Below are 14,191 nucleotides of genomic sequence, written 5' to 3' on the forward strand. Positions count from 1 at the left end.
GGATCTCAAACAAATAATTTAGTTATACACTTCATTTTCAAATAAACATACATCTGTGATGCAATACAAATTTACAGTATATATCACAGATCCGGTAGAAAACACTTTGCTAAATAATATACCCATGATCCACAGCTGCTTTCAGCAAAGCTTCTCTAGCAGCTTGGGTAGCTTGCCTCCAGCCTGCTATGATAGTCTGAGGGTGAAACTTCTTGGCAATCAGAAGTTCAGCTTCCTAATAAATAAAAAAAGCACACATTGAGTATATAATTATTCTTGTGATGAATATAATTTCGATAAAAATAATCCAATACTAATCAAAAGTTACAGCAATTTTCTACTGGCAAAAAGGATGGTAGTCCAACTCTGTTCTTATATGGCCTCCCCGCTGGAACTCTATAAAGAACTACTACTCCGTAGACTGAAGGCAAAAGGAGATTTGGGCACCTCTCCAAAACCCCCTGTTAAAAAGTGCTGGCAATGAACATGAGCATTCAGAACTGCAAATATGGTCTTGAATAATAATTGTAATGTACAGTGTATGAAGCGGAGATGGTAAGAAAAGTGGGAGTGGAATCCATTGTAGTCTCTCTACTATAATGTTCTATTAAGTTTGTGAAAATAGAAAAAGGTGGCCTATACTTTCAGGGATGCCCTACTATGCTAATGTTCATAGTTAAAGTTTGGCTAGTCCCACATTATCAAAGTTTGCACTGCGATAAATACATAGCATCGTTATGCAAACTTCTGTCAACAGCTGATTTGGAATTTACAGAGATGCATAACAATACAAATAAATTAAGACGTTCTACACAGATTGGAGCACAAAATCTCTTCAGGCAGGCAACCCCCTGTAGTTTGTGAGACCCTTAAATGTTTTTTTCGCCACTGGTTTCTCAATTTTCCATTTTGTAATTTTCCATTTTTAACGCTTTTCACGGCATGTATTAAAGTATTTCCTATTTTAAAAGCAAAAGCACCGAGGACAAGGATTGATTGTATACTATTTGTTACAAGGCAGAGTTTGAGATTCTAGCCGGAGATGGCTCTGCCCGGCTATCCCTTAAAGTTAAATACTAAATTAATTACTTGGGTTTGCAGGACACCAGAGACAAAGACCCCAGTTGGCACAACTGCCACCATGCAACTTTAGACTGTACTGAACTCTCGTACTCAAATTTGGTACACTTACCACATGGAAGGGTTCCCAAAAAAATAAATCAAACAAATGAAAAGGAAATTCACAAATAGTACATGGGATCTAAGCTAAACGGGTTAGAGAGACCTGTTAAACAGATGTGTCATACCAATTTGGCCTTCTTTTCTGAAATGTATCGCTTGATGAGGACAGAAGCATTCACACCTGTTTCTATGACAAACATCAAGTAGGTAGAAACCATAAAAAATATATCTACAACCACTAAAAAAAAGTTTAATTCATTTTTTAACGTTCTTGTTCCTAGAAGCTGGAAAGATGAACACAGTAGCTTATTAAAAACAAATGTGAATGCCATTTTTCAAAAAACGTGGGTGTGGTGTGGGTGGGTGCATCGTGGGGTCCACATTTTGGCTGGAATCCTTTTGTGGTAGAAAGGTTATGAAGCTGTGAGGACACAGTAGCCAAACTTTAAAAGAATTAACTAAGGAGAGGCAAGGGATTTGAGATTCGGCAGCGAAGGGTTTCATTACCTATCAAACCTGTAGAATTTAACGGTCTTCAAGTGTCCTTACTACCAATCAAAATGCACAAACAAACATGAAAGGCGTGTTACCCTTAAAAGTTCAGCTGCCAGAACAGTCACCGATGTTGTTCCATCTCCAACTTCATCATCTTGGACCTTGGATATGTCTACAAATGTAATACATCAATACATTAAGTGTGCATTGTAGTATTTCTTATTCCCAGATACATAAAGCACAAAACATTCAGGACATAATAGGATATTCCTATTATTTAGGTTCACTACCTATTCAGTCACCTAGCTGCAGGACCAACATTTTGCATAGCTGAAGTTCTGTTTCAGTGAGCCAATCAAAGGTCAACAACTCCTAAGCAACATACAGTTCTGGCTGGAACAACCACCCAAAATGGAATACGAGTTCCATAGTTACAGCTAACAGCTATTTGCCGTAGCTTTCCATCCAGATTTTTGTAATATTTCTTTGGCGTATGTAACTAAGAAAATAATTCAGAGATGAGGTTAACAATTTTACTGGGAGGTGCCATGAAAATTGAAATTTAAAAGACAACCAATTTAAAATAGAGCAAAAGCGAAATTAAACTACATCCATTGACAAGTACTAAAGCAAAGAAAAAAGACAAATCTAATGCAGTAAGCGTGATTCCCTTACTGAAGTTGCGCTTGAGAATGCTTTTTAGTAACAGAACACTAAGCACTATACAAGCATTTGCAATGCAATAGGTCTCGCATTAGGAAATTATGAGCTACTCAAATTGTTAATTGAATTTTTATTTATTTATGTGTTTTAGAAAATCGATAAATTAATAGCATAGGCATTTATAATGCCAATAGCTTAAACTTTTACAAATGTGACAGGTATGTGAAGTGTATGTATGTTTTATAGAGTACAGTAAATGTGTGGTGTGTAATTATGTGGTACAGAGTGGCTTTATGTGGAGTGCATGTATGTTGCATAGAGTACAGTAAATGTGTGGTGTGTAATTATGTGGTACAGAGTGGCTTTATGTGGAGTGCATGTATGTTGCATTGAGTAGAGTGTAAATATGTGGAGTGTAATTTTGTGGTACCGAGTGGTATTATTGTGGTAGTATTTATGTTGTATTGAGTAGTGTAATAATGTGGCTTGTAAGTGTGTGGCACTGAGTGGTATTAGGGGTGTATTTAAGTTTTATTGAGTAGTGTGTAAATATGTGGTATGTAATTATGTGGCACGGAGTGGTATTGTGTGGAGTGTGTTGGATTCAGTAGAGTAATTATGTGGAGTGTAATTATGTGGCATGCAATAATGTGGCATTGAGTGGTATTATTTGGAGTGTATGTTGCATTGAGTGTAGTGTAATTATGTAGCATATAAATATGTTGCACTGAGTGGTATTGTGTGGAGTGTGTGTTGTATTTAGTAGTATATAATGTGGCGTGTAATTATGTGGTACTGATTGTTATTTGATGCGCATTGAGAGCAGTGGTATGATGTAGCATATAATTATGTGGCACTGTGTGTGATTATATGTAGTGTATTAATGTTGCATTGAGTAGAGTAAGTATGAGGCGTGTAATTGTATGGCACTGAGTGTTATGTGTTTTCAAACCGTTATGTACCTAAGATGCATATGTATGCATATATATATATATATATATATATATATATATATAATGTGTGTGACTGCGCAGTGCAAGACATTGCAGTGTGTGACTGCGCAGTGCGAGACATTGCAGTGTGTGACTGCGCAGTGCGAGACATTGCAGTGTGTGACTGCGCAGTGCGAGACATTGCAGTGTGTGACTGCGCAGTGCGAGACATTGCAGTGTGTGACTGCGCAGTGCGAGACATTGCAGTGTGTGACTGCGCAGTGCGAGACATTGCAGTGTGTGGCAGCGCAGTGCGAGACATTGCAGTGTGAGGCAGCGCAGTGCGAGACATTGCAGTGTGAGGCAGCGCAGCGCGCCAGTGAGGCAGCGCAGCGCGAGACATTGCAGTGTGAGGCAGCGCAGCGCGCCAGTGAGGCGAGGCAGCGCGCCAGTGAGGCGAGGCAGCGCGCCAGTGAGGCGAGGCAGCGCGCCAGTGAGGCGAGGCAGCGCGCCAGTGAGGCGAGGCAGCGCGCCAGTGAGGCGAGGCAGCGCTCCAGTGAGGCGAGGCAGCGCGCCAGTGAGGCAGCGCGCGAGTGAGGCAACGCGCGAGTGAGGCAACGCGCGAGTGAGGCAACGCAGTGCGCGAGTGAGGCAACGCAGTGCGCGAGTGAGGCAACGCAGTGCGCGAGTGAGGCAACGCAGTGCGCGAGTGAGGCAACGCAGTGCGCGCGTGAGGCAACGCAGTGCGCGCGTGAGGCAACGCAGTGCGCGCGTGAGGCAACGCAGTGCGCGCGTGAGGCAACGCAGTGCGCGCGTGAGGCAACGCAGTGCGCGCGTGAGGCAACGCAGTGCGCGCGTGAGGCAACGCAGTGCGCGAGTGAGGCAACGCAGTGCGCGAGTGAGGCAACGCAGTGCGCGCGTGAGGCAACGCAGTGCGCGCGTGAGGCAACGCAGTGCGCGCGTGAGGCAACGCAGTGCGCACGTGAGGCAACGCAGAGCGTGCGGCAGCGCAGTGCGGGAGGCAATACCATTGTGTAGACAAAAAAAAAAAAGCCTAAAGTAGTCTTGAACCGGAGCGCGAGATATTACACCCGAACCAGTCCGTGAAAAGAGCGCGAGATATTACACCCGAACCAGTCCGTGAAAAAAAACAATCTGGAGTCGATGACCATGCACACAGCCTCGTGACTCGTAAAAACTTCTTGGAACAAAAACAACTTGCAATCATCTGAGCACAACACTAGATGGCGGACTTATGCAAAACATGTGTTTCTACAGCACACATGCCTTGAACATTTTTATTTCAAGGCAGACTCTCTGTTTTCAGTTGCCTGCAGGAGCTGCACAGATGAAGGCTCAGGCACGGCACCCATGGTGTGCAATCTCAGATAAAGTTGCTCTTGCACCAAGCGGTAATGAAAACCAGTCTATTTTGCTTTCCTGTACAGGTCTGTGTGTTAGGTATTTCTCCATCTTGCTGGTCAGGTAATTATCAGCCTAGTATCTGTTGTTGCCCGAACCCAGTCTTGCTTTGGATCTTGGATGTGCATCCTGCCACAGAACAGAATGAGGGAGTTAGATTCTGTTTCAAAGCCACCCCCCACACCCAACCCTGTGCCAGCACATGGCCAAGTGCCTCACTTTTGCATTATCAAGGTCTGCTCTTAGACCATCTGTTGGACAGGGCCTCGTGGCGTGGCCCCACTCCTCCCGCATGGCGAGTCCCGGACTACCTCTACTCCTGTTCTACGACCAAGAGCGGCACCTTCCACGAGTGCCGCCCCTCCGGGCCGCCCCCAGCTCTCCCCCGACGGAACTCTACCTCATCTCCTCAACTCTCCCGGCTGGCCCGGACCATTTCCCGGACAATCGTCTCCGGCCCAGCCGCCATCTTGGACCCTCCACGACCAGGCCTCGTGGCCTCGACCCGACCCCAGCCGCATGCCCAGCAAAGCCCAGACATCGAGGCACCACGATCTGACCAGGGGGTAAAGAGACCACTTGGCGAGTCAATGGGGGAAGGAGTTTCGATGGTCCCCCATCCGCCTAGTTGCGATCGCCCACAGCCTCCCTGGGTGCTGGCTCCACCCCCCTGCTGGGTGTCTGGACTCGCACATCCCGGACCCCCCGACCTCCAAGTGCGAGGGTCCGGACATCAAAGGGCACCAGACCTATAACTGGGGCAGCTCCGGAGCAAGAAGGCAGTTGTATCCTGGAGTCGAGAGACACCGAGACGAACTCATCCTTGGAGTCCTGCTGGCACTGCCGCGGCTCATCTTCGTGAACCATCCTTGGAGTCCTGCTGGCACTGCCGCGGCTCATCTTCGTGAACCATCTTTGGAGTCCTGCTGGCGCTGCCGCGGCTCATCTTCGTGAACCATCCTTGGAGTCCTGCTGCCGCGGCTCATCTTCGTGAACCATCCTTGGAGTCCTGCTGGCGCTGCCGCGGCTCATCTTCGTGAACCATCTTGGGAGTCCTGCTGGCGCTGCCCCTACCGAAGAACCCTCCAGCTCGAGGATTGAGAGCTGTCCGCAAGATATCCCTGTGCCAAACCGGTACCAAGACTGTCCCGCTACCCTCTTCCCACAGAGACTAAGTTCAAGGGGATCCTCGAATCCCGTTTCTACTGTATCGTACGATAACCTGCCAAAGAATACTGATAAAAGAGTTAAGAACCTATCTTTGTGTGGTGTCCATCTGTAGGGGGGTGGTTGCTCGTCCGTACGATCTAAGGAGAGGACCCTCGCCAGGAGGCCTCTCCCCCTTGCTCGGCCGACCCTCAGGTTTCCCGTCTAACACCATCCTGCAACACTGCACTTGCAACAAGCTGGAGCCAGGAAACACACACAATTCTCCAACTCTGCATAGTGAAACTTAAAGCTCTATCTAAAGTCTGCAGGTATTGTCAAATTCACAGGATCATTCAATTTCCACCAGCCCAGGGATACGCAGCCTCTGAAACAGTTGCTCAATTTGGTGCAGGTAACTGAGCCACTCAGGAACCCATTCAAGCAGATGCCCACAATACACTTTTCTCCACTGAACTGCAACTTTATTGATCCTTTACTGCACTGATGGCTGCTCTCTTGTTCCTATGAGGAGCCATAGATCCCCACCCCCAGTGAGTCCCGACTGTACAGGGCCCACTGTACCAGAGTCGCCGCCCACCCTCACTTGCTTGCGCGAGAATGCCTTGCGGATGCCAGTGTAAACGCCAGGTGACCAACTCAAGCTCCGGTCCCCATCAGCACAACTCCGCTACATAGAAAGTGCTGGAAGTCCATGGTTCACTTGAACCATCACTGAAAAGTCCGCTAGAAAAACGCAGATACATCCATCTTTGGTCTTCTACTTGACTCTTCAACCAAGGTATGTTGTACAATGCAGTCTGTGCAACTTAACTTTTGACACACTGTCCTGCTCAGAGGCGGTGAATACAAGGGTGCGCCCTTCAGTGCATTTACCTTATCTTAATAACTTCTGCACAACTGGAAGAAATGCACAGGAACTGGTCGAGGGCAATGCGCCTGTATAGCTCCAACTACAAAGTAAAAACAGAGCTGTGTAGGGTAGTGCATGCTGACAACAGCCACTTCATCAGTAGATTTATCAAATCCATTCAGAATGCTCATATGGTGTGACTGGAGGAAAGAGTACACAACACTAGAATTGTAAAATTATCATTAAATCTGCCTTTGTGAGGAATCTATAGGAAAGCGACTGCCCCCGCCTTTTTCCTGGTAACTGATGCAATAATAGAAGTGCACCCTGCGCCTGCCACCCAGGTCCCCAGTGCCAGAACTCTTTCCCTAAAAATGTACAATTGTTTCCCAATTGACAATACCTTGAAGTCCCTAGTAGATGGCACCCTTGGTACCTAGGGCAGGGGTACTACCCTTGGTACCTAGGGCAAGGGTACTAAATAGGGTCACTAAGGGCCGCAGCATGATTGTGCCACCCTAAGAGACCCCTCACCACACTCATGTGGACTGCCAGTGCAGGCTGCATGACATGGGGATCTGGGTTAGAGTCTCGGTAACAACGCCAAAACCTCCTGTGATTCTGGGCAAATCGCTTAATCTCCCCGTGCCTAAAATGAATGCGTTTCCTCATGTAACATAACTGGTGATATGTAAAGCGCTCCGATACCCGATTCGGTCTAGTTCGAGCTATATAAAACTCTGCACAAAAAAAAAAAAAAAAATACATGGCACACTTCTTGTGTGCCATGCCTGCAGACACTGCATGCAAGATATTCAAGTAATCCCTACAGCAGGCCTTACAACCTTAAGGCAGTTTGCATTAGATTACAAGTCGTATACATTGCAAGTGAACAGGATAGACATCTTAAGGATATGAACAGGACAGTGGTGCACACAAGTTCCCCATCTACATAATGAGTTCACTGAAAGTAAGGATATTTGGTATCAAACATCTTATATTAATATACCCACGTGGATTCCAGCGATGGATTTATTAATACTTGCACCCAGAGGGTACCTCAGAGGTACCACCTGAAAACCTACTCTTCCACTAGTGTGCTGGCTGACTGGTACACTGCCAACACATACATGCTTCTGACCCCATAGTAGGTGAGAGCCCCACTCAGAGGTCAGGAACAATTATTTAGGGCGCTCCCTGAATCCAGAACTTTAGATTCCACGGACTACAAAGAAGAGGACTATGAAGAGGTGATTCCCCGCAAGAACTGAAGACTGCTGTGGACGTTTGGTGTCAAACCCTGCCTGCTGCACAGAAACTCGACAACTGTCAAGAACCGACTTGTCATGCAGCTGTGCAACCTCCACAAGCCCGGATGTTTGCCAGCACTTCGCCAAGCAGCCAGCATCCCCCTTGGAGTAGATGACTACTCCCCTGCAGGAACTGACCGCTACGCCCAGTTTAAATAGGCTGATGTCTGGGTCCACCGAGCAATAGCCACCCAGAAGGTCAGCACACATGGTCAAATCAGTCTTCCTACCAAGCCTGAAAATGCCAGGACCTCAATCAGCCTTCCAGAACAAATACCAGGGGTACCGGACCCTTGCCAAAACCAAAGCTTATTGAAAGTCGACCCAGACTCCAACAACATCACGGACAACAGGGCCACAAGGGAAATCAGTACAGACAGAAGCCCGGCTGTCATGTTTTTGTCCCCCTTGCTGGCCCAGACTGGTAACCATGAGCGCCTTGACATACGAGAGCCAGCCAATCACAAACCCTCTGCACCAGAGCTGCCCAGCCCGGGCCTAAGGAAATAAGGCTGCTCTCCCGGCCCCCCCCCATAGGGAGCTCACGGACTTACCCCCAAGTCCCCTTTTACAGCCCCCCTTCCTGTGTATGCAGTGAATGTTCTTTCACCCATAAGAAAAGATTACACGCAAAAGTGCAGTTGGTTAACATGCTAAAACTGAAAACAGTCTAGTACGAAAGAATACTTACGTAATTACATACTGCTTGGGTTCAAAACATATATAAAAATACCCATTATTTTTCTAAATTGGTGTGGATCTCCTTTTTGAGTAGGTGCATCATTTGACTGTGTGCAACAAATGTCTAAAACTCTTCCCTGATGAGCCTCAAGTTGCTCGACAACACCAACCCCAAATAGAGCACCTTACACTGGTACCCGGACACTCTACACAGCACAACTCTTTTTGGTATACTACATAAAGAGACAGCTTCCTACAAGATCATCGTGGCAGGATTGAAAAACAGTCTTTTTAAGAGCCAGAACCGAACGACAAATTGAAAGGATTTATTTAAACTAGAACCTCTACTAAATTAAATACATAAGCAAGCTCTCTAAGGACATCTTGTGTTTGTGGGTTGGCAAAACATGTCAGACATGAGGTCACTAGAGAAAACTAAAATAAAGCGTGGGAAAGTTTGTAGCCCAGAAACAAGATTTCTCCAAAGTCTAAGATGTCCTTAGAAGACACTAGGGAAGCACAAAAAGACTTCAGCAAAACACTAAGGTGTTATTTCTTGCTTTCTCGGTAGACAAACGCTATATGTAACCATTTCCTGCTTCACTATCACAACACAAGTTTGCAAATTACATCATATAAACGATCAATAGGGGAGCACCTCCTTCGCAAAGTGGCAGAAGCATGTTGATACAAGCACATCAGTTACAAGGTAAAACCACCCCATTTTCATACAATGCCCACTAATGCAGCTTTTCATTTGATAGCGATCAATGGTAGAAACTGCAACGCCTTTTGATTCTCTGACCAATGACCTCAAGCTAATGCAATCATGACACTATGGCGTCCTTTGAGATGCACGGAGTCAACCAGACCATAGGTGTAGTGTTGAATCATGATTTGAAATGATGACATTTAAATAGTCCAAATACAAAAAAACTCACTCAGTAGGAGAATATTTTGGATTTGCACAGTGTAAGGCTACATTGCTGCAATCCAGCTCACTATACACAGAATGGGAAATCGACAATAATATGCAAGGCATTCTGAGCGACTTCTTTTAGGTAACGTCATTAACCCTAAACATTCTTTCGAAGATGGATCAAGCTTAAACATAAAACATACAAGGAAGCACTAGAACGCAAAATCATCCATTCGCTCCTGGGTTCAAAGACTATCTTATTAGTAAGTGGACTACATGTTGAGGAACAGGAATCATCACAGCACAAAACCTCCAACATATTTGACGGGCAAAGAACTCTCCCTTTCTATAGTTAGGAACAGAATATTGCAATCACCAATTGCCTCAAACAATGGCCTGCCTACGAGAACTAACTTGGACACAAAACTGAGCTTCGATAGAACCTGAATGCACTTGCTCATATTTGACAAGGATGCCCTACACTGCACCAAATCAAAAATTATTGGATCACGCAAGTATAATATCCCTACAAATGCGCACAGGCATTGTGAGGCACACCTGAGACTACTCAAACATTCTTGAATCCAGGTTTAAATTCACATTTAATCAATCTTCTTGCAGAGATTATTCAAATGAGAAAGCCAGAGGTATCCCCAAAAAGTTAATGAATAAAACGGAGAAAGCATCACCTGCATGTTAAGAACCTTGCACAGAATGCCTACCCCATGAAATATCATGTTCTGGGACTTTATGGTAAAGAAATGATACATGTATGAATATAAACACACAAGTATGTATAAGCAACTAGGAGTCAACGTATACGTACTGAATATATTCCTGCTATATTGTTACATTCAGCAATATATAAGCTAGTAGGGTAAAAAAAAAAATGAACAAATTCTTGACTAAGCCTTTCCTACAACTTACCAACTAGTACTTGAGCAGCTGGGTTGTCTATTCCAATGGCTTTCAAAATGGTGGCGCCATCATTAGTTACTGTCACAGAGCTGTCTCTTCCACCGCTTATAAGAATTTTGTCCTGTCAAAAAGAAAAAATTACAAAGTAATAAAAAGTTATTTAACTAATCAAATGTTCAGAATTATAATTAAGTGCTCAGGTGGGCTTGCTTATACAGCTGGGTTTTACAGGACTGCAGACTCTGCAGCAGCCATATTTAAATGCCACACTATCACCATTCATTTGTTCTTGTATTCGATGCTCATGACGAGCTCAGCTCGTCATGATGCACAGTTGAGCTGTGCTGAGGACGAGCTGAGCTCGTCATGAAACAACCAAAATAATCAAAAGTCAGAACAGGAGGGGAAAACGCCTAGCAGCCAAGGTGTTAAACCCATTTCAACATTGTAGAAAGCGGGCTCTGTATATACTATACCAAAGTAAGGTATAGTGTGCACAGAGTCGAGGGGTTCCCCAGAGGTATAGCTGAGGCTAAATTAGATAATCACTAACAGCTCTCTTTATGGTACTGTGGTCGAAAATGTAGGCTTATCAGGAGGAAGCATTACCTCTACGTCCCTCGACCCAGTCATAACACATGAGGTATTCCACCCGACAGGAAACAAAACAGGAAACGCTTTAGACTCCACCCACTCTCCTGTCAGGTGCTATAATACACCTTACCACCAGAAGCAAATCCTGTTTTGTTTCCTGTCGGATGGAATTCTGATGGGGGACGCTTGGGTAGGTGCCGGGCACTTACCTGCTTCGCCTGTCCTGTGGTTTCCTCCTTTGCTGGGCATTGGGGGTGCTCATGGACCTCCGTGGGATGTGGACACCGGGCTGCTGGGCTTCCTGTGTTTCCTGGATTGCTGGGGACCTGGGTTGCGGGGCCTCTCGGGTTCCCAGGGATGTCGTAGGATTTGTTGCTGGGAGTGTCTCTGCATCTGTCCTTGGACCTGGCTGCCGGAGTGCTCCGGTTCTCTTTGTGCTGCTAAATTTGTTCTTCTGGCACCGGGGGCTGCAAGTGGATGGCCGGTTCCTTTGGTTGCTGGGCGCTCCGCGCTTTCTCACTCTCAGGACCATTTCCGGGTGTGAAGTGTTCCTGTTGCCGGAGCCCCGCCCACCGCAGTTCTGCTCTTTCCTCCTATTCCAAGCACTGGGTTTCTTTTTCTTCTTGTTGTGCTTCCCTGGGCCTGTCCCCTGCCTCCTGTGACGTTTCTTCTGTTCTTCAGTTTTTTCTGGATGGGTTTCATAAACACTATGCTTTGTCCACTTTGAAGGGTCAGTGGACTGATATCCGGGCTTTTCGGGATCCAGCTTCTCTTCTGCCTTCGGACGGGTTTTTGGTTTCCCGTCTGTTTCGGAGTTTCTCTTTCTGCTCCTGCAGTCCGCTCCCCGGTTCCGCCCTGGGATCTTTCTTTGGTTTTGGGTGCCTTGCAGTCCCCTCCCTTTGAGCCTTTGGAGTCCGTGGACTTGAAGTTCCTCTCTTTCAAGGTGGCCTTTTTGGTCGCTGTTACATCTGCTCGGAGGTTGGGCGAGCTTACGGCGTTGCGCTGTTCTCCCCCCTTCTTGAGGTTTCTGGACGATGCGGTGGTCCTTTCTTTGGACCCGGGTTTTTGCCTAAGATTCGTTCACGTTTCCATTCCTCCCAGGAATTGATTCTTCCTTCTCTCGGTCCTTCTCCTTCCTCGCCTTCTGACTTCTTGCTCCATTCTTTAGATGGGAGGCGTGCGTTGTCTGTTTATGTTGCACGTTCTGCTGGGTTTCGGTCTTCTGACTCCCTTTTCGCTACCTTTGGTTTGGCTGGTAGGGGTAAAGCTGCCTCTCGCCTTACTTTGGGTCGTTGGATCAAGGCTGTGATCTCTTTGGCTTACCGGGGCTCTGGTTTGCCTTGCCTGTCTGGTGTTCAGGCGAGATCCACCAGGGGTGTTTCTGCTTCGTGGGCTGCTTTCCATGGAGTTCCCCTTGATGAGATTTGTAGGGCGGGGACATGGGCGTCGAGTCCACTTTTGTGCGACATTATCGCTTGAATTGTGCTCTGTCTGGCCACCCTAATTTTGGTTCTGGTGTGTTGCAAGCTGTGGGGGTTCCCCCCCTGTTTGATTCTGTTTGTTTCTGTTTATTATTAAACTGTCTTGCTGCACTCCTTTGTGTTTGTCCTGTTTTCTGTATATGGTGGGCCAAAGGCCTTTTTGGGGTTGCTTTGGTATGCCTCGTGTTATGACTGGGTCGAGGACGAGTGACGTAGAGGTAATGCCTTGATTACTGGAGGTAATCCCCATTACTCTTAGTCCTACTCGTCCTCGACCCAGTCATACAACCCGCCCCCCTCCCTTTCCAGGCCTTTGGTGCTTGGTACATCAGGATTTGCTTCTGGTGGTGAGGTGTATTATAGCACCTGAAAGGAGGGTGGGTGGAGTCTAAAAAGCGTTTCCTGTTTTGTTTCCCGTCGGGTGGAATACCTCATGTGTTATGACTGGGTCGAGTAGGACTAAGAGTAATGGGGATTACCTCCAGTAATCAAGGCATTAAGCATTTATTGCATTCATTCAAGATGGCGCACACTCAGAGACACAGTCCAGACCAATTGGGCAAGTATAAAAAAGGTATACTTCGGTTTTATTTCTAGAACCAAGCCAGACTTGGCACAGGTAAGTGAAATATACTCTCAAATGCAAGACTTTATAAGGAAATGCAGTTATGGTTAAATCTACAATCGTTACAGGTTTGTAGTTACTTTCAAAACAGTTTTTTAATACATAGAGATTACTTTTGCATTACATTGGCTCTCTGGGTGATATGCCTAGATTTAACACCATGGATCTTATAATACAAAAGTAAGAAAAACACTTCATTTAAAAGCCTAGTGACTTTTCTTCCATAAAACACAAGTCAACAGACATTTTTAGGAAAAAAAACTCTTAACATTGGTTCCTACAGGTAAAAGAGGGTTAACAGTTTACAGGTAAGTAAAATACCTGCAAGTATGACTTTGAGGTTAGGTCCAAGGTTCCCCAAGGTCCAGTTTGTGAGAAGTTGGCCTGATATGCAGTGCTCACTAGTCTAGTGATCACTATGTATCAGTCCAAACAACCCTTATTGATGATTGGTTGTAAGTCAACCTTATAGACCAGCTATCCTAGTAGCGTGGATACGAGCAGTCTTCGGGCTAAACTCTAGAGGGCGTGTTAAGCCAGCTGTTATACCATCACATATACCCCTTGAACACCAAGTGAAAGGACACCACACAAGTGTTATGAAAATAAACAGTGTATTTATTTAGATCACAACAGCCCTGTACTCTTTATGAGGACAGGGTACTAAGCACACAACAAAACTCTTATGAAAATACTTTAAGTTGCACAATTTACACAAATGCCCGAGGGGCACGAAAAACCATATACTACGAAAGTGGAATGCGAAATTACTAGCAGGTAAGTAGGAATCGCTAGGACTGGACTACTGATTCTTCAGATTACTAGCAGGAGGCCTAGGGGACTCGGGTGCAGAGTGTGCACTGTCACGCGGGATGCGGGACAAAGTCTATGGTTGCTAGGAATTACAAAGTTAGTGATATCGGACGAATCCAACTAGTTAGGCTGAAAA

General features: G+C 45.9%; 1 protein-coding gene across 1 annotated transcript in view; it reads right to left on the bottom strand.

Moving 5' to 3' along the window:
• CCT2 (chaperonin containing TCP1 subunit 2) overlaps positions 1–14,191 on the bottom strand; it is a 190,573-nt gene that overhangs the window by 141,344 nt on the left and 35,038 nt on the right. The window contains exons 4-6 of the mRNA XM_086918137.1: positions 10,552–10,663; positions 1,773–1,849; positions 123–235 (exon numbers count right to left, since the gene is read on the bottom strand). Of these exons, the coding sequence (XP_086774263.1) occupies positions 123–235; positions 1,773–1,849; positions 10,552–10,663 (302 nt within the window). The remainder of the gene's footprint in view (positions 1–122; positions 236–1,772; positions 1,850–10,551; positions 10,664–14,191) is intronic.

The sequence above is a fragment of the Lissotriton vulgaris genome, chromosome 1_1 (assembly GCF_964263255.1).
Source record: "Lissotriton vulgaris chromosome 1_1, aLisVul1.2, whole genome shotgun sequence".
NCBI lineage: Eukaryota > Metazoa > Chordata > Amphibia > Caudata > Salamandridae > Lissotriton > Lissotriton vulgaris.